This window comes from Taurulus bubalis (assembly GCF_910589615.1).
Source record: "Taurulus bubalis genome assembly, chromosome: 8".
NCBI lineage: Eukaryota > Metazoa > Chordata > Actinopteri > Perciformes > Cottidae > Taurulus > Taurulus bubalis.
In genome coordinates, this window is record NC_136596.1 from 3,172,349 (window position 1) to 3,192,473 (window position 20,125).

Genomic DNA, 20,125 nt, shown 5'->3' on the forward strand with positions numbered 1-20,125 from the left:
ATGTCCGTCTGCCAGGAGATGATTAGTTTAGCTTAGCATAAAAACTAACAGCACAGGGAAGCAGCTAGCCTGACTCACATCTAAAGCCTCTAATCAACACATTATTTTTTAGTTGATAAATAACAAGAATAGACTAGAGGTTTCCAACTGCAAAACTAATATCATCATCCGCCTAAGCCTGTGATGCTAGCATGCTCACATGTCATACTAAGATATTAGCGTGCTCACACGTCATACTAAGATGTTAGCATGCTCACACGTCATACTAAGATGTTAGCATGCTCACACGTCACACTAAGATGTTAGCATGCTCACACGTCATACTAAGATGTTAGCATGCTCACACGTCACACTAAGATGTTAGCATGCTCACACGTCACACTAAGATGTTAGCATGCTCACACGTCATACTATTAACAATTTTTATTCTGATGGCGTCTTTTATGCTAAGCTAACGCTTTCCTAATAGAAACTCGTTCTACTACAGTCACCTTTATACCCCGACCTTTCATTTAGTGCCTTTATCTGGCCAAAACCATATTTTCATCCAATACTTTAGTTTATGACTGAATACCTGCACCTGACATTCTAACACATCAAACTAAGAAAGTGAAAACGATACCTGCTAAACATCAACACACTAGCATCATCATTGTGATCCCCAGAGGATGAATTTGCGATCACTTTGATCCCCGGGCCTTTCATCCAGCGCCATCTTCTGGTAAAGAAAATTACATTTTCCTGCTGACCATTAATGACCAAATACCTGCAAAGCTAATTACATAGCCATCAGTCTCATATTGTAATTAGAGTTAATTATGAAATGTTAGCATGCTTTCACATTAGCATTCATCTTAAGTGCTGAGCATAGCCGTAGATTCGTGTTTATAAGCGTGATATTGGGTCAACAAGAATTCTTCTGTTTTTCTTTTCTCTGATAATGTGATTGAAAAAGAGCGAACGTGCAACCGGGATGATGAATAGCGAGGAGCGGCTGATGGAATAAAGGCATAAATCACAGAGCCGAACACCTCCCTCTTCCCTTATATAAGAGAGAGGCTGCATATCGACAGCACGCTCTGAAGCTGCGCTCGCACTGCTGCTCTGTGGGAGAATTATTTATCTCTCCCTCTCTCTCGCTATTCCTGGGAGACCGCTGTTGACAGCGTCTCATCTCACTGTCTGAGTACCTCATGCCTTCCATTAGGGCACGGATTGCAATGTGACGTCTGCGTGGGAGGCGCACTGTGTTGAAAAGCTTCGAAAGTAGCAGTGATGCCGAGGCAAGAAAGAAAAAACATTTATTGTTTATGAATGTGGTGTCACACAGGTCCCGTCAGAAAAGAAACAGGGAGGTGAGGTCTTGGTTTTGAGGTCTCTGGTGATCATCCCGCCCCTCCCCCTCTTCGTCTCTTCGTCTCAACAGGCAGCTGGACTTTGGAATTGTTCCCGTCGAGAAAACAACCTGCACATTCGTGTAAAAGCGATACATTGCGATTGCAAAAGACAGTCTAACATTCCACGTGACGACTAGGTTTTACATTTGTGATGCCCACTGTATAGTTTATATTGTTATAAAAATGTACAGAATAACATTTTTGTGTGTCTCAGTGCAAAAAGATATATTCGAAAAGAATTTCAGAAAAGCCGTGCCCTTGATAAATGCTCCCCCCACCCCCACCCACCCTCCCCAACAGTAAAATAACTGGCCCGTTCACAGGACCACCAATAAATAACCAACAGAAGCAGTTTTACAGTCACCGTCAGATAGCAGCAGTGTTTCAGCTTTGACTTTAAATACATATTCACAAACAACAGTGTGCCACTGTACACCCACAATTCTTCAGAACAACTTTAACTATAGATAATAATAATTACAGTTGTATTGATAGTATTTTCCATGACAATAACAACCCCTGCCCCGCCCATCCCCCTCCCGAAACAAACAAAAAGAAAGAAAAATGTCCAATGTGTCACGTCTGCATTAAAGTATTTACATTGCTTTTTTGAGTTCTCTGGCTTAATTTCCCGTGTGTGAATTTCCCAAGTAAAAGAAGGCAATGAAGTGTCTCTAAGGTAAAAGGCTGAGTGTGTGTGTGTGGGGGGAGTTTATCAGCTGGTGCAGATGCTGTTGATGGAGATGATGGCGGGGTCCACCAGGCCCAGCTCCTCGTGCTCGTTGACGCACAGCTGATAGCCGCAGCCCCGCCGGCGCTTCAGCGGGGTCACCTTGGCGTCCGACTTGGCACGCGGCGGCAACAGGAAGCCCACGCTGCCCGCGATCAGAATGTGCCAGATGCTGTGGATGTAGAAGTAGTTCTCCTCCGTCTCCACGAAGGCGTAGAGGGCCACGGCCGACGTGGCGATCATGGTGCCCGGGAAGAGGAAGAACACCCAGCGCTTCCAGGTGGGCGGGTAGCAGCGCCGCCGGCGAATGGTGCGCACCGTCTGACGAACACATAAAACATTGTTTCAATACATTGATATCTATATCTATACTTGGGAGCTGGGAAATTACCCTGCCTAAAGGGGGTGGTCTCATGTTGAGTCTCAGAAGGCGAGAAAACGCCAGCTGTTCCCGTCTGAACCATCCCTTCATCCTAAATTGCTTGGGAGGTGCATCCCTTCATCCATAGTTGCTTGGGAGGTTGTTCTCGGACGGAACGGAAGGGCATGACGTCGCTTGCGCCCTTCTGTGTGTCTACATTGACAACTATAGATTTTAGGGCGCAGAAGGAATCGGCATGTGGCGGCTTGTTCAAAGACGAGTGGAGTTGGGAGTTTACTGGAAGAAGAGGAATTTCCAGGAAAGAACTGCACAATGGCAATAAATTGAAATACCGGGTTCTATTTGCTAACCCAATTTAATACCATATTTGATCTGACCAGTTCACGGTGGAGCAGAGCAGCATTAAGGCGTCTCCGGGCAAACATACCCGGGTGTCGTTGAAACACGTTTACGTGGCTATGAGAGTAAAACAAAAAGCGCAGCAATCAGAGAAAGGAAATAAATTCCACTCGGGTGACAAACACACTTTGAAAGAGTTTAAATCTATGAACGTACAGTTGGCTCCACTACCTTGGAGAGGAATTGAGTGCCATATGCTCCGTTAGAAGATCCCTTGTGGCGGTACTGTGCTTAGTTGAAGGTGTTGAGATCTGGGAGATAACTCCAGTTTATGACACCGTCTCAGCTGTGCTAGAAACCGAAAAAAAGCTAAATGCTCGGTGTTTTCTCCTAACGAGTCTCAAATTCCAATAAACTTTTCCAAGATAAACAGTTGCGAGTCAGTTTCTTTCCAGAAAACTATTAGGAAACCAAGGGACCCATTCAACTCTGCAGTTAATTTCTTTTCCAGTTGATCTCAAAGGGTATTTAATGTTCTCCTTTCCCTTAATTTAATGAACACATTTCATGTATAAGCAGGAAATTGTAGTGGGAGAACACACAGGGAGCAGTTATTCAAAAATTTAGACCAATGGGATTTGGGTAAGGGTGCAGCAGTCTGCTGGCTTTGATTGGAGGAAAAGAGAAAGAGAAAGAGAAAGAGAGAGAGAGAGAGAGAGAGAGAGAGAGAGAGGTTCTTCATGAATCTCCGTTGGTTTTATTGTCTGAATGCCTCCCGCCGCAAAGTAAAGTCCATCACAATGATCGTAATCCGCCGAAAAGATGTTTTCAATTGGTCACCTCCGATTGGCTAATCAGCGCTTTGGGCTGATTTCTTTGATTTCTTTGCTTGTTGTCTACACCAGTAACGCGTACAAGCTGTTTCTGTTTGTTCAGCACAGAGCTCACGAGCTCGTTCGCGGCGCAGAAAAGGGGACTCGGACATTTAATCTCATCCCAAACAGCGTTCAGAGAGCGCTTCATCATTGAGCTCGCGCTCTATTTTCATCGGTTCATAAACACTGATTGCTTTCATTCGATTTCTCTTTCTTTCTTTTTTTTCTTCTTCCCCCAACCAAAACATTTCCATAAAGAATCCCGACGCCGTCGAGGGAGATGCGAGCCTTTCACGAGAGACGCAGATAATCACATGCATTCTGTTGGTAAAATGGCTCTGATTGAGTTATTATGCTGAAGGCGTTTTAGGTTAAAGACTCATAATCTATATGAAGCCAAGTGAGGAAGAAACATGTGTTGCTGCTTGCTCCAGTCCCTTTGGAACTGCACTTTCTTTTCTTTTTCCTCGGTTAAGACAAACAATTGCAGCCCTGCATGGTCTTTTCCCGCATTAAATCATAGCCATCGTTTAGTTGGGAGGGCCGGGGATATTCGGCATTGACAGAGTTGAACTTCTCCCTGCTGCCGCCGACGCCTCCGCCAGGCAGCAGACGCCCCGTGCCCTTCACTTGACTGATCTAATTCGTCTGTGTCTGGGAACGTTCAGGAACGCCGGGGCTTTTGCAGGAACATGACAAGCTGAAATGAAAGGGGGGATCTTGGAGAAAAATGGCGGCGGCGGCACAGAGTGCTCGAACGTAGACGTGTGCTGTTGAGCTGCTGATGAATTATGAAGTGTCGAGAGATCAAAGCGCGCACAAGTTTGAAAGAAAAAGAAAGAAAACAAAACAAAAATAACAGCAACATTAGCATAAGATCCAAGTGACCTTTCATAGAGACGTTGGTGCGCTAGTTAGTGTGCGGTTATTTGTCTTTGTCAGAAAATTGTAGATATTGTCACAGTGCACCAGACCGTGATATTTTATATTTGTCAAATAGCATATGTCAACAAGCCATCCATAATTGAATTGCAAATGTGCCGGAGCCGAAAGGAAAGCCAGCCAAAGTGGAAGCCAGCGGCGTCATGTGAATCTCACAGTGAATTCTGAAGCGCTGATCGCTCATCTCAGAAGACAACGCTTGCATGATGAACACGTACCGTCTCATAGCTGGGGAGGTTTTAACATGGCGGCGGAATTAAACAGCGCCTCGTCTTCCACTGTTTCCGCAGGATCCTCTCAGAGCTACAACTCCCACACTTTATTCAAAGCAAAGCTTTCTCCGAGGAAACCGCAAACCTTGTTTTCAAACTCATGTCAGAGGTTTGGTGTTAAAGGCTCTTTATTTTTCTTTTTTTCTCTTCCAAGAACCTTGCCTGAAAGACTTTTTTTTTATCTTCTCAGTTCAGGGAGCACATTATGACTCGGAGAAGAGTCAGTGGAAGTACAAGCTGACTTATAATGGAACTACAACCCGTGACTAATACCCACAGGCTGCAAAACTTTTAAAGCCCCTTTCCATGCTAATGTAAAGTAGCTTCATTGGTCAGAAAACCACCGTTTCTTTTCCCGCCGTGCACATGTACCAGCCCCATGTTCCCGCCCTGAGCTTAAATAAATTAAATCCTTTTACGCCTACTGAGCGCGAGGAACAATGGAGGGACCGTGCTGACACATTTCATCTGCATGTTTCAACAAGCTCGTCTTTAACGTCAAACACACATTATGTATTGAAATGAATAGATCCCTGGGAGAGCACTGGCTCACACACTGTGTTATATTTTTGAGGGTCAAAAAAAGATATTGACTTAGAAATTACGAGCTGTGCATGTGAGCTGCAGACCATCTCAAACATTTCATTGTACACAACTACAAACGTGTTTAAATCGACAAGAGGAGAGCTAGTAACATTAGCATCACGGCTAACGAAGGTTCTGTTCGGTTACATTGTGATGCATTCAGGCTCAGTTCAGTGAAAATGAGTATTGGGCGAAGGCAATTCATAACGATCTTATAATAACGATGTGTTCACATGTAATCTCGTAAGTGTTGGTGAGTGAATGAATCCAGTAGTTTGAAGGAGCCGTTTTCACAATAGGTATTAGAGATGAATTATGAGCTGATTAAACTAGTTCTGAGCAGCTTATAACACATAATTAAAACTACTACACAAGGTATGTTGCAATCAATAAAAAATACAATCTTTTATTTCCTTATCATTTGAATTGTGTGTTTTTATGAAGAAAATAAACAAAGTAAAAGAACCACATTTTGCCAATATGGAGATCATCAATGATTTGCCATTAGTGTCGGCGGCTGACTCCGATCTGGGATCCGATCCAAACCGGTGAGTTTTATGATCCATTGCAACCTTTAATTGAGTAATCGACTAATCTCCACACGTGTCTAGCGGCCACGAATAAACCCCCGATGGGATAACGCCATTTTAGCTTCGGGCTACTGGTCCCTTACCCATGCCACGGCCATGATGCCCAGAGCGAACAGGCTGGGTCCCAGCAGGTTCCACAGGCCGTGGCGGTCCAGCTGCAGAGCCATGGACAGAGACATCGCCCCCAGCAGATACAGCACCTAGACAGGAAGCACACGGATCAATAACAGCCCTCCATAAAACACCGTCGACACTTTTTACTTCCCCCGTAAAGAAGGGAGGCGTTCGTGTGGTCGAAGGAAACAGCACATCGGCGCTTTTGGAGAAGAAGAAGAAGAAACACTTAAAAAATCAAATTTTCTCCCAAAAATGGTATTTGTGGAATTACATTTTTATTTTTCCTTCACCTGTGTCCTGTTTATTTTCTTCTAGTTTTACTTTTCCTAACACAGCGGCTGGATTCATGGAGGTCTAGTGTAGAACTGTGTTGAAAATAAATACAAATAAAAAAGCTTGCCACAAACGGGCAGGAAACGGAAGGAGTGGGTGGGTGCGAGTCAGTTCATCTAGGTTGAGAAAACTCAGAAGTAGAGTGAAGAAGAATTATTAATAATATCGTGCCTTTACCCATTTGGTGCAAGTCACCATGGTAACGCACAAGAAACTGCAGCGTTCGTTTAGCCAGAAAGCTCATTTTAAAAAACTATATTCAATTGCTAATTGGGCAGGACGGGAGATATTCTATATTTGTCCTGTTATCAACCAATCACATTGAATGCATGGAGCGCCATAGAGCGCCATGGAGCGTCATGAGCGCCATGGAGCGCCATGGAGTGCCATGGAGCGTCATGAGCGCCATGGAGCATCATGGAGCGTCATGGAGCGCCATAGAGCGCCATGGAGCGTCATGAGCGTCATGGAGCGCCATAGAGCGCCATGGAGCGCCATGAGCACCATGGAGCGCCATGAGCACCATGGAGCATCATGGAGCGTCATGGAGCGCCATAGAGCGCCATGGAGCGTCATAGAGCGCCATAGAGCGCCATGGAGCGTCATGGAGCGCCATAGAGCGCCATGGAGTGCCATGGAGCGTCATGAGCGCCATGGAGCATCATGGAGCGTCATGGAGCGCCATAGAGCGCCATGGAGCGTCATAGAGCGCCATAGAGCGCCATGGAGCGCCATAGAGCGCCATGGAGCGTTATGAGCGTCATGGAGCGTCATGGAGCGCCATGGAGCGCCATAGAGCGCCATGGAGCGTCATGGAGCGTCATGGAGCGCCATGGAGCGTCATGGAGCGCCATGGAGCGCCATGGAGCGTCATAGAGCGCCATAGAGCGTCATGGAGCGCCATAGAGCGCCATGGAGCGTCATGTAGTGCCATGGAACGCCATGGAGCGTCATAGAGCGCCATGGAGCGCCATGGAGCGCCATAGAGTGCCATAGAGCGCCATGGAGCGTCATGGAGCGCCATAGAGCGCCATGGAGCGTCATGAGCGTCATGGAGCGTCATGGAGCGCCATGGAGTGCCATGGAGCGTCATGAGCGTCATGGAGCGTCATGGAGCGCCATGGAATGCCATGGAGCGTCATGAGCGCCATGGAGCGTCATGGAGCGCCATAGAGCGCCATGGAGCGTCATGAGCGCCATGGAGCATCATGGAGCGTCATGGAGCGCCATAGAGCGCCATGGAGCGTCATGAGCGTCATGGAGCGCCATAGAGCGCCATGGAGCGTTATGAGCGTCATGGAGCGTCATGGAGCGCCATGGAGCGCCATAGAGCGCCATGGAGCGTCATGGAGCGTCATGGAGCGCCATGGAGCGTCATGGAGCGCCATGGAGCGCCATGGAGCGTCATAGAGCGCCATAGAGCGTCATGGAGCGCCATAGAGCGCCATGGAGCGTCATGTAGTGCCATGGAACGCCATGGAGCGTCATAGAGCGCCATGGAGCGCCATGGAGCGCCATAGAGTGCCATAGAGCGCCATGGAGCGTCATGGAGCGCCATAGAGCGCCATGGAGCGTCATGAGCGTCATGGAGCGTCATGGAGCGCCATGGAGTGCCATGGAGCGTCATGAGCGTCATGGAGCGTCATGGAGCGCCATGGAATGCCATGGAGCGTCATGAGCGCCATGGAGCGCCATGGAGCGTCATGAGCGCCATGGAGCGTCATGAGCGCCATGGAGCGTCATAGAGCGCCATAGAGCGCCATGGAGCGTCATGAGCGCCATGGAGCGTCATGAGCGTCATGGAGCGCCATAGAGCGTCATGGAGCGTCATGAGCGCCATGGAGCGTCATGGAGCGCCATGGAATGCCATGGAGCTTCATGAGTGCCATGGAGCGTCATGGAGCGCCATAGAGCGCCATGGAGCGTCATGAGCGCCATGGAGCGTCATGAGCGTCATGGAGCGCCATAGAGCGTCATGGAGCGCCATGGAGTGTCATGGAGCGCCATGGAGCGTCATGTAGCGCCATAGAGCGCCATGGAGCGCCATGAAGTGTCATGGAGCGCCATGGAGTGTCATAGAGCGCCATGGAGCGTCATGGAGCGTCATTGTTGCGCCAAAGATTAAAAAAAACTCCCCAGTGAGCCCCACTGTTGCTCTTGGTGACGCGTTCCTTCATAATTATACACACTGTGTTGCGTTGCAGTAAACAAGCTCCAGAGAACTGTGTATTATTCCGCCACGGAAAATAGTCCTCAACAAATGCACGATTTACTCCAGTTTGATTAATACAAAGCAGTGCAGTATTTAAGGAGATTAGATGAAACAATATATTTGGGATCCACTATTAAACATTGACATCCTCTGTAGGAGCGGATGGGAATGCCAACCTTATCCCGTAATGTCAACTGCCACTATAAGAGCTGGCTTTCAGCAAAACCATGCAAATCTGTGTGAAAATACATGCTATTGGTTTAATGTATCAGTGGGTGAACACGGCGCAGAGAGAGAGAGCCACGATACATCGAAGAGAAGGAAAAAGAAAACACTGACGTTAGAGGCCCAAGCTATAAATAATGCCAGTTTAGCAGGGTTTTTTTTCCAAGCTTACAATTTGACATGAAGCCACAGGATATAAAAGAAATAAAGTGAGAGTGGGAGAAGAAAATCAATAGGCTGTGCTGCACATGCTTTGGGAGAACTTAAGCCTCTCCAGGATGCTCTCTCTGCGCTATTCTGTCTGGAAGGGAACGTGAGGAGGAATTTGGGGGATTGTTTTGAGCGTGGATGGGACGACCCGTGCTGCAGGGGAACGGCACTAATTGGCGGAGGAGAGCAGCGGCGTGGCGCAGCCCGAAGACCCAGTGCAGCAACAGTCATCAGTCATGCTGGATCTCACACACACACACATACACACACACACACACATGGCCGGCGTTGTGATTAGCTGGTGCCAGAGTCGCGTACATTCAAGTTCTGATCGCTCGTATTAGTCGGCAAAAAAAAAACACTTGATGAGAACAACGGTATGATAACCGCTCAGTAAAAGAGGGCCAAAGCGACAAAGATGAGTGGGAATAAAAATGCAATTATCCTCTAAATTGACTTATCTGACGCAGCGACCTTCAGCAAGTTGAGATAAACAAATTCCCAAAAGCTAAAAAATGTCCTTGCAAGAAATTCTGCTCACACATTTGAGAGGACTTCTTAACCTTTTGGAGGACCAGAAGTCATATACACACACAAACGCACAAACACACACACACTTACTCTATCTCGGCCCCCTGGGTCCTTCACCCTCTGCTCGGCTGCGGTCATGGACAACAAACAAACAAACAAACACACACATACACAAACAAACAAACACACACACAAACACTGCCTCTCTCTCTCTCTCTCCAGTACACAAACACACACACACACATACACACAAACACCGCCCCTCTCTCTCTCCAGTACACAAACACACACAGCTCCACTTGCCAGTCCTGACATGTGCGATTTGATTAGTGGCTGCGTTCTGCAGTGCTCAGCAAAAAATGAAAACTCTAGAGGACAGCAGATGTTCGTATCCTCGTCCTCCCTCCCACTACTCCGCCCCTCCCTTCTCTCCGTCTCGTTTATGGACATGGACACACACACACTTTCACACACACACACACACACTTTCCTCGAGACTGCTCCATCTTGGTGTGCAGCCAGGAAGAAGGTGCACCTGTTAGTGTTTACTGCCCGCCGACGCAATATGTCAACACCCGCGGCATCCGGAGCGCATTGATCTTCTGATTGCTAAGAAAAACGAATGGAGGCCTATGCGGTAGTCTCTCCCTGCTCTACTGCTCAGTCCGCCATCACCTGTTGGTCTCTGGGTTCATCTCAAAGATCTCGTCAAGCGAATCAAACAGTTGCCGGAGTCGCTCTTGTGAACGGACGCAAGACTCAACGCGGCCAATCAGAGCGGCCCGGGTCGGACGATGAGCCAACCAGTCGGGGGGCAGGCTGAGTGATTGTTATATAAAACTGTAAATCATAGCTTTCTTCATGAAAAAAAAGCCAAAAACTGCTGTATTTGGATGCATTGAACACCATAAGTAATATACAAGTGAAATATATGGTTTGGTACATGAAGAAATTAAAATGTCACAGATGTGCGCAAATGCAAATGTTTTAGTCCTCGCCTGAATGTTCTCTGTTCTAAACCCTCTCTAACTTTGTTCTGCTTCACTTCATCAAAGTCAACCTTTGCAGAGAGAATGTTCACATATTGAACTATGATTTGGGTTAGAGAATGTTCACATATTGAGCTATGATTTGGGTTAGAGAATGTTCACATATTGAGCTATGATTTGGGTTAGAGAATGTTCACATATTGAGCTATGATTTGGGTTAGAGAATGTTCACATATTGAACTATGATTTGGGTTAGAGAATGTTCACATATTGAGCTATGATTTGGGTTAGAGAATGTTCACATATTGAGCTATGATTTGGGTTAGAGAATGTTCACATATTGAGCTATGATTTGGGTTAGAGAATGTTCACATATTGAGCTATGATTTGGGTTAGAGAATGTTCACATATTGAGCTATGATTTGGGTTAGAGAATGTTCACATATTGAGCTATGATTTGGGTTAGAGAATGTTCACATATTGAGCTATGATTTGGGTTAGAGTTGGACCTTACAGCTGCATCATTTCATAGAAATAATCATCCTGAAAGTGATTTTTTTATAGGCGGACCTGAAACCTTTTCATTTTTTTCTGTGTGTCATCTTTATTTACTCTTAACCAGTAACATATAGACTGATATTTACACATCTGAACAAAATCTCACATGTATACCTTTTATTATAACACCAACATTATTCAAATAGCCCTAGTGGTTGCAGAGATACACCTTTTTTAGTTTGGGGATGCAGTTTTGCCGACCCTCGCTGCTCTTTGGCAAACTACGGTTCCATTAAACTAGTCCCCCTTATTTCCGACTCTTCTTCCTTTCAGCTCCATCACCTTCGAGGATAACCGTCTGGAACCGGGCGGCCTACCTGTTTGATGATGGACTTCAGTCTGGCCATGGCGATGACGGTGACCCACACCGACATGAGCGAGCCGAGGAAGTCGCAGAACTGCAGCACGTCGTACTCCATGATGCAGAACACCACGATACCCGGCTGGTCGCACGCGTGGTAGAACTGTCGGTGTGAAGGGAACAAAGCATCAGTGAAATTAACATTTATTTATTTTAGTTTGTTCTCACCTGACGACAGCTAACGTGGACATACAGTTTGGCAGTGTGGTCGTCGGCTTACCCCGAACGCTCTCAGACATGATGGATCTGGTTTGGTCTAAATTTAGCCCGGAATCGGTCTTCTGTTTCCAGTCATCACTTTGTGTTTTTCTTTGACTTTGATCAATTCTTACACTCCAGATCAGAAGCAGTAGTAAAAATTAAAATATATAAATATTCCATCTTCTAATTTTCAACCGACTACACACATCTTAGATGTCTGGTGTGTGAGTCGACGCGTCAGTGTCTTTAGCTGTGTTGTTGTTCATGTAGAGCTCAACTCCAAAAACAAGAACATATCCTTCCTCTTTAAACATTTGCCAATTAATTTGTTTTGTATATTTATGATATCATAGTTATTTGTCCAACGCTTGCAGCCATGTTTGCTGCAGAGGAAGCGGTAATCGTTCGTGTTTGTATCCAAACAAAACAAACTTTTATTTTTGGGGTCAACTCCTAAAACAAAAAATATATTCAGAACCAACATGCGCTGCTTGTTTTTGTTTGTGTCTCACTCACCGTGGAGAAGAACATGGTGAAGATGTAGACCGAGGCCTCCAGCAGGTAGTGGCTCCGGACGGCGATGGCCACGGGCGGGACGAACATCAGGTTGCTGAGGCAGAGCAGCAGCGTGGAGAGGAGCTGGAAGCTGTAGGAGTACGCCTCCGAGTTGTCTGTGCATCCCCAGCCATCCCAGCCTAACACACACACACACACACACGGTATTGTACTGTGTGATGATCTAAGAAAGTAAAGATCCAAGAGCTTTTTGCAGGCTTTATAGGTTTAAAAAGAAAAGTTGAAGCAGTTTCCGACTTCCTGTATCTCGAAATAAACTTTTCGGAAGGTCTTCTGAAATGTTTCAGGCTGAATGGATGAGAAGGAATTCTCCTGTGGATGAATCAGTTAGTTTCAAAAGCTCATTCCTCCTCTCAGAATTTAACAGCACCTCTTAAAATGCATAAAATATTTATCTCTCAACGAGATAAACGCTTCATCGGTCCTCCCGTGCAAACACACATTCCTCTATGGCAAAAAAAACAACGACAACAACGATCAGAAGCAGATATGTGTGGAGTTGTTTTGTGCCGTAAATAATGGAGGCTCCTGGTGTGAACTCCCTCCTATGTTTAAACGCCCCCCTGCTTTGCCACTCCAATTGGATCCTTATCAAGTGGTGGATTGGATGAGACGGCGCAAATTAAATATTCGTGAGCGCTGTTGAACCGGGATGAGGGGGTGAGGGGGGGCGGGACAAGGGCAAGAGCTGAATGCAAAGCGCCTGCCAGGAAGCAGTCACACATACGAGGTATGACAATGGATTTAACTGAAGAGAAAAGCAGCTCTGATAAAAGGAGATCAAAGGCAGTTTTTTCATGTTTTTTTTAAAGGGCCTCAGAGGACATGCTTTGTTTAGTTTCATAAGCTCATCTTTTATTGAAAAGCTGCTGGTAATTAAGAGCGTGTGTCGTCGGCGTGAGGAGATTAATACCGGGCCTCGTTGGGGACGGCGGCGCCGCGTACGGACCAATCGCCGCATCCTCGGGGAGGAGGAGGACGCCGTCGCACGGCCCACCTCGCTCTCCTCTCGTTGTCTTGTCACTCCGCGTTACGCATTTTACAACTAATTAGAAGTTCTTTGCACCAATGATGACCCAGTTTCCTCACAGAAAGTTGCATCTTATCTTGTATGCAAGAAGCTTTTTTGTGTGCTAATTACTGATTGATAATTAAAGCCATGGTTGAGTTCACACCACATTCTTTTTTTTATATATACTTGATATTTTATTTAGGCGTTTTTACAGTTTAACAAGAAATGCAACCTTCAAAAGTAAGACAGAATATAAGAAATGAACCATGCATCTGGCCAAGTAGGGCCATAAAGAAAGTAAACAAATAAAACATATTTAAGCAGGTAAATAAGTATGAAGAATGAATTTAAGGTCGACACGATTGACTGGCGATGCTTTTGAAGTGTTGCATGGTTGTTTTGATTGCTTTGTTTTCGTACTTTTACTTATTCACACCACATTTGTACAATTATTTCTGCCCTTCTACCAAACCTTCTAGCTTTGCTGTGTTGCGAGAGAACCAGAAACGCAATGGGATAATAAATCCGACATTAAAATAGAATCAAAAGACACAAATGGACCTTTGAATATGGATTTAGTTCACATTTCAAAACTATGCAAAAGATTGCGATAGATTGTAGAAGTAGCTTGTTACCTGCTTTGCATTCACACGCGGCGTAAAGGTAGTTGTTGGTGCGCAGGAGCTTGCACTGTCCGTACGTCCCGCAGTCGTTGATGCACGGAGTCAGGTACGCGCGCATGTACACCTCGGCCGTGACGTTGGCGCACGCCTCGAATCTGGAAAAAAAGCCACGGACAGTTCAGAAGGTTATGATGGAGGCGAGCATGGGGGCCGTCAGTGAGGGAATTGAGCCAGTAGGAAGGTTTTTAGCCGGAAAAAAGGCCTTTTAGAAGAAAAAATGGATTTCAGTATTTTGATGGATTGCCATTAAAAAGTTCGACAGATGTTTATTTCCAAGACGATTGAACCTAAAGACTTCGGCAAACCCCTGACATTTCCTCGATTGTCACCACAAAGTCCAAATCTGTGGTTTTGTTTGATATTTTGACAACTATTGGATGGATTGCCGTTACATACCCGTGCAGGACGCCCTCAGGATGAACTGGAACAACCCTTGTGATCCCCTCGCTTCTTATCTACCACCTTCATCAGCTCAGAATACCTCACGGCCAAACTAATCGCATTCGGCTTCACGTGTACCATGCATTTCATGCTAATTAGCAAAGGTTGCTAATGTGATAAATTAGGGTGCTAAACACGGTACACATTCTACTCGCTAAGCGCCGACACCGGGAGCATGTTAGTATGCCGACTTCATTTCGCCCGGCGCTGCCCTGTTACGGCTTCACAGAGTCAGTCAGTGTGACGGTAGACTTGGCCTTGTTGATTTAATTGCTCCAGCACTGCAGAGATCAAAAGGCCATTTTAGGGTTGTCAGAATTCAACTTTACTCCGTCACGCTTGTGCACACTCCAGAAGCAATTACACAAGTAATCATTCCCAAATGATGCCTGTGCTTTGTAAGAGCGACCAGGCAGCTTGAGTTCTGCTGTTATCGCGTGACGTTCGTTTATTATCTCAATTGAACTTTCGCTAAGTCCCCGCCCTCGAACACAAACGTTTCTAAGAGCTAACATCAGCAGGGTACGTTAGCACATCGTTAGCTGGCTACTGAAGGGGTACCGACTGTGAACGCATGCTGCCTTTGCCTTTTAGTGGTTGTGAGAGTGGATAAAAACCTACTCGACTGTGATGTGGTGGTTGACTTCTACACTGTGATCTGCAGCTTTAGCTTCTATCTTTATCTGTTTAGCCTGTTCTCACTGCTGAATCACTTTGACATCCTGGATATATCCTTCAAACGAATATTGTAGAACATTCTGTCTATATTCCCCCCTCCCCAAAAAAAGAGTGCAGTTAGTGACAGTGTGGGCTCCATGGCCAACTCAGACATCTTGAAGGAGTAAGGAGTAGCAGCGGCGGGGACTTAGCCAAAGGTCAAATACAGTAGGTACTCTACCGCTAATATAAATAGCTCCATTTATTTACGTCTCCTGAAAGGTAGAATTGTTTGGGTATTTCACGATAGTGGTCCTTGTTATGCAGCTAACTGCAGCGCAACTAACAACTGCACATGGACTTATATATATAATAAGTTCATCTTTGATACTATATGCTAAAAAATTTAAAACCTTGCAATATTGTGCTTGCATTGTGTCTTTTCTAATTGTTGAGGATACAATCTGTCATAGAGAATGAAACTCCAGGAGCGATCAAATTTGCTGCTTTGCTTTTCCCCCACAACTTTTTTCCTAATTGGCACAGCTGCTTGCTTCTTCATCTTCAAGTTGCATCGTTCAACTTAATCGTAGCCTTGAAGAGCACCTATCATTCACAGAGCCTCTTTTCTTCTCCAACAAGACCGGATTCATTTAGCACGTATACATTTTCTGGAAATCTAACGCACAGCATACGTGACTGTTTTCCACATTTACATACCTCAGCAATGCTCCCGTGTGAAGACGAGAGCATGTCCCACACCATCTGTTATTATTTGTTTTTCCAATTCAATTGAAAAGTCTCAAGTGGCCGGTGGAAAAATCTGCTTAATTTCATTCTGTTCACATATTCGTGTCATTAAGGGTTCGGCAAAACAGCTCAATCTGCTGAATAGCTAAATCTTAAGAACTTGTGAAAAACATTGCGTTGGACAACTTAATGGAGAAATGTTACCCCCCTTCCCCTTTGCGACATTTCTCGTGCCGACTTTAAACGACCCTCAGAGAGAGAGAGAGAGAGAGCGAGAGAGAGAGAGAGAGAGTGAGAGAGCGAGAGAGAGAGAGAGAGAGAGAGAGAGAGAGAGAGAGAGAGAGAGAGAGAGCTTATTGCACTCATCTGTAAATTAAACTGCACATGACGTTGGATAGAACAATAGAGATAACAATATATTTTCCAGTAATGAAAAGTAAAGAGTCGTGCCCTCCATAATCATATGAGCAATGCATCGTGTCAGGATTCACATTCATTTCCGGGACTTTTCTAAGTGAATATGACAGACAGAGATCGCCCGATAAACCAATCTGTTCTTCTCTGTGGACGTCGGATTCAAAGGACATTCACATGTTTAGCCTGAACGCCAATACAGCAACTAATTACTTACAAATCTAGACTGAACTCTACAAACCTGAATGTACAATTCAGAGTCAAGTTTGCTTGAATGTATTTACCTCCACTGACTCTTGATACTTTCGCTCCTTTACTAGTAATATTAACAAGGCTAATCTACTTCATTTTGATAGTTTTTAACATTTTGGAGATGCTAAAGCGAGGGCTTAAAGCAAACCAAATATACCTCATCAACTGCCATTATATACTCTCATTTTTGTAATGTATTTATGTGTTTTATTGTATTGTGTCGTATTGTGTTGCATTGTGCTGTTCAGTATTGTACTTTAGTGTATTGATAATATTAGCCCACTAAATTATAACAACCTGCACAGGAACTGCAGATGAAGATTAGCTCTCTAGCTAACTCTGGCACATTTACATTGAGCTTATTCCTGGTTAATAATTAAATGACACCCACCGTGAGCTACTGCAATATAAGATAACATTTCATGTGATGGTCCGTTTTACCATAACAACACAGCAATGCGTTTGAAGAGACAATGCTAGCAAAGTAAGAAGGCACCGTTAGCCGTATTTTGAAACCATTGGTCTGAGCCAGAGTTGAATCCTCCAACCTTTGCAGGCAAAAACAAGCTAGCAAGTCAACTTTAGCAACTGGACCAAATGTTCCTCATCTATTATTCAACCGTTTAAAACAAGTTGGGAAGAACGCAACACAACGTAATCCGACCTGCTTGTGCTACCTTGACGAAACTTAGCGGTGTGTTCACGACATTTCCACAAAATTACCAAAAAGCAGCCTGTTTAAAACACTCGTACATAAACAACCATTAAAAACATTAATATCATTCTAAACATAACTTTCGCATGACAATGTTGTCTGTTTTGGGGAGCTCCGATCTAATTTTCCATCTGATTTCATTAACTGGAAAATTGGTTTTGCAGAGGCAGTGAGGCACATCTGAAAAATCTGCATTTTAAACCTCAAAATCTAACCATCTTCCGTGTCATATGCTAGGTGCACACCATGGGCACATTTATGAAGCCAATACCCAAATAATCTGCCAGGTGACAGATGGGAGATAACGTGGCTGAATGAGGGAGGCAGCACCGTTTAAACAGTGAGTATGGTGTCTTCATTAGAGCACTGAATTATTCATCGTGGTAAATGTGATAGTGATTGATAGTGATTGTTATACAAAGATGTTTTTTAAGAAATACTGAATGACCTATTTTGCCATTGTCTTCCTGTAATTGACAGCAAATATTGTCTCACAGAGGTTTCTGTGGGGCACTGGGACCACGCCGGAAAAAATGATTATGAGAAATGTATGAATAACAGTCACTCAAATTGTTTTAATGAATTTCAACTTGTAAAAAATGTTTTGGAGACTTTCTGAGTTGACTTCTCCAGAGCGAACAATTTACACCATTGTTTCTATCTTGCCAAACGTTAGACCCTGGCACACCAGCCGGGCGGCCCTAGTTTTTGCAGCGTGTCCCGCACCCTTGGCGCTAGTCGGCTCTTGTTAGCAGGAAATTACTCTCCATACCAGCACCAGCAAACGCAGAACATACGTGCTAGCTGGCCATCTTTGTGGTGTGTTCAGGTGCGACATTTGGTCGAGACACTTGCAACGTGAGGCAAGGCAACAGTCTGCCTTTGCCGCCGCTAGTTCTTTAATGTCTGTGTGCTAAATACGGAGCTACCACCAACAGCTGGCAAACTTATACTTAGCTTAGCATAAAGACTGGAAACAAGGAGCTTCCAAAATGCTGTTTGTCACTTTCCGACCTTTGAAAAGAGACTTGGCTAGATGTTGGCAATCTGTATGCTAAGCTAAGTTAGCTGGCTGCCAATAGAAGCTTCACATGTAGTACAGCCATGACAATGGCATTGAACATCAAAAAGGGCGATTTGAATAAATACATTTTAAAAAATTGGCCAGCATTTTTATCTTCATGAATAATTCTACATATAGTTGAGTGAAGTTCTCCAGTCAAGCGGAGTGTAAAGCATTTAGGATATTACTACTAGGGCTGCAACAACGAATCGATAAAATCGATAAAAATCGATTATCAAAAGTGTTGGCAACGAATTTCATTATCGATTCGTTGTGTCGCGCGATTATTACGCCGGGCAATAAGTCGCGGAGAAGAAAAAAAAGAGCGGAGCAGAGCAACTGGCCGGCCAGCGTTTCTGAGATTGGAGTGAGACACGAGAAAAGCTGAGGTTGTGTTGTTCTCAAAAATAGAAGATCTTTGACAAGTCGAGTCTTGGCCAATCAGCGTCTTCATGTTCCTCAAACTTGTTTTTAATGGAAGCTAGTCAGCTTGCTATCGCGTTAGCTAACGTGTTTGGGTTGTGTATTGTCGTTAAAGTTACGTTATGTACCGTTACAGTTCAGTCTTGCTTGTAAAAAACCGTAACGTGATGAAACATGCCTTCACCCCCCGTTCTGGTTCAGTTCACGCTGTTACTCGTTAATGTTAAACCGGCACACCGGCGGATCTGGCCGCAGGTTTTTTTTTTTTTTTTACTCAAAGTAGAATGAAGCAAATCACGTCGTTGGGCTTAGTCAACAACGTGACGTCGTGGTCATAAGAGACCCAGAATGAAAGAGTTTAAGGAAGAGGACGCTCTATATGGAGCAGTACAGCTTCCCTCTGTCCAGTATTTCATACATATTGATAAAGCAGGGTATGTAAATGCAGCCTCTGGAGGGATCAATTACAGTAAAAAGGGCTCACATTTGGCAGATGTAAAGCATAGATGTGTATGTTTTTAGTGTTAGTCCATTTTGTTGTTTTAATTAACAGCTCAGGGTGTTCAAGGAGCAACCTGTTTGTGCACTTTCTGAAGATGTTTTGCACTGTCACTTCTGTTTTTGAATAAAGGGTTGGAAATGAACGCTTTTTTGATAAAAAACATTTTTTTTATCCGATTCATCGATTAATCGAAAAAATAATCAACCGATTAATTGATTATTAAAATAATCGTTAGTTGCAGCCCTAATTACTACAGGAGCGTCTTACCCATGTTCAGTGGCGCATAGAGAGCGAAGACTGAGGTACCAGGTGCCGGTTTGCGGGTAGGGAATCCTCAATTTGGTGATATTGGCAGAGGCGTTTACGGCGAGGGAAAACCCGGTGACCGATTCTGCAACAGGAGAATACGATCAGAGTTATTAACAAGAGCAGATTACATTCTCTGATGAAAGATTACTCACTACTAACAGTCAAATTAAAATGAAAGAAGTTGAAAGAGCGGTTCAACTAGAATTGCTGAAAGGAGTTAAAGATTCACTTGAAATGTCAGTAATGTGTTGGTATATGTATTGAGCTTGAAGTGTCACTTGAAGTGGAAGTCTTGATAGGAATTAGTGCTAGTTCAAGTGATTACACTAAAACATGATGTCAACTGAAGTGTTGGCTGACAGGTGGAGTAAATAGTGTGGGAATAGTCAAAGTTCTGGGAGTCGAGAGGTGCTGGAGAAGTTTTGGGGTTCGCTCAAAGGTGAATCCCTGGATGAGCCTTGAGGGTCGTCCACACCAGG

The 20,125-nt window shown here is 44.7% G+C and overlaps 1 protein-coding gene across 1 annotated transcript in view; it reads right to left on the reverse strand.

The window, feature by feature from the left end:
* Positions 1–2,112: 2,112 nt before the first annotated feature.
* tmem8b (transmembrane protein 8B) overlaps positions 2,113–20,125 on the reverse strand; it is a gene marked incomplete at both ends in the record, with an annotated part of 28,763 nt that continues 10,750 nt past the window's right edge. The window contains 6 exons of the mRNA XM_079222262.1: positions 2,113–2,448; positions 6,196–6,312; positions 11,605–11,751; positions 12,366–12,544; positions 14,073–14,215; positions 19,605–19,728. Of these exons, the coding sequence (XP_079078388.1) occupies positions 2,113–2,448; positions 6,196–6,312; positions 11,605–11,751; positions 12,366–12,544; positions 14,073–14,215; positions 19,605–19,728 (1,046 nt within the window). The remainder of the gene's footprint in view (positions 2,449–6,195; positions 6,313–11,604; positions 11,752–12,365; positions 12,545–14,072; positions 14,216–19,604; positions 19,729–20,125) is intronic.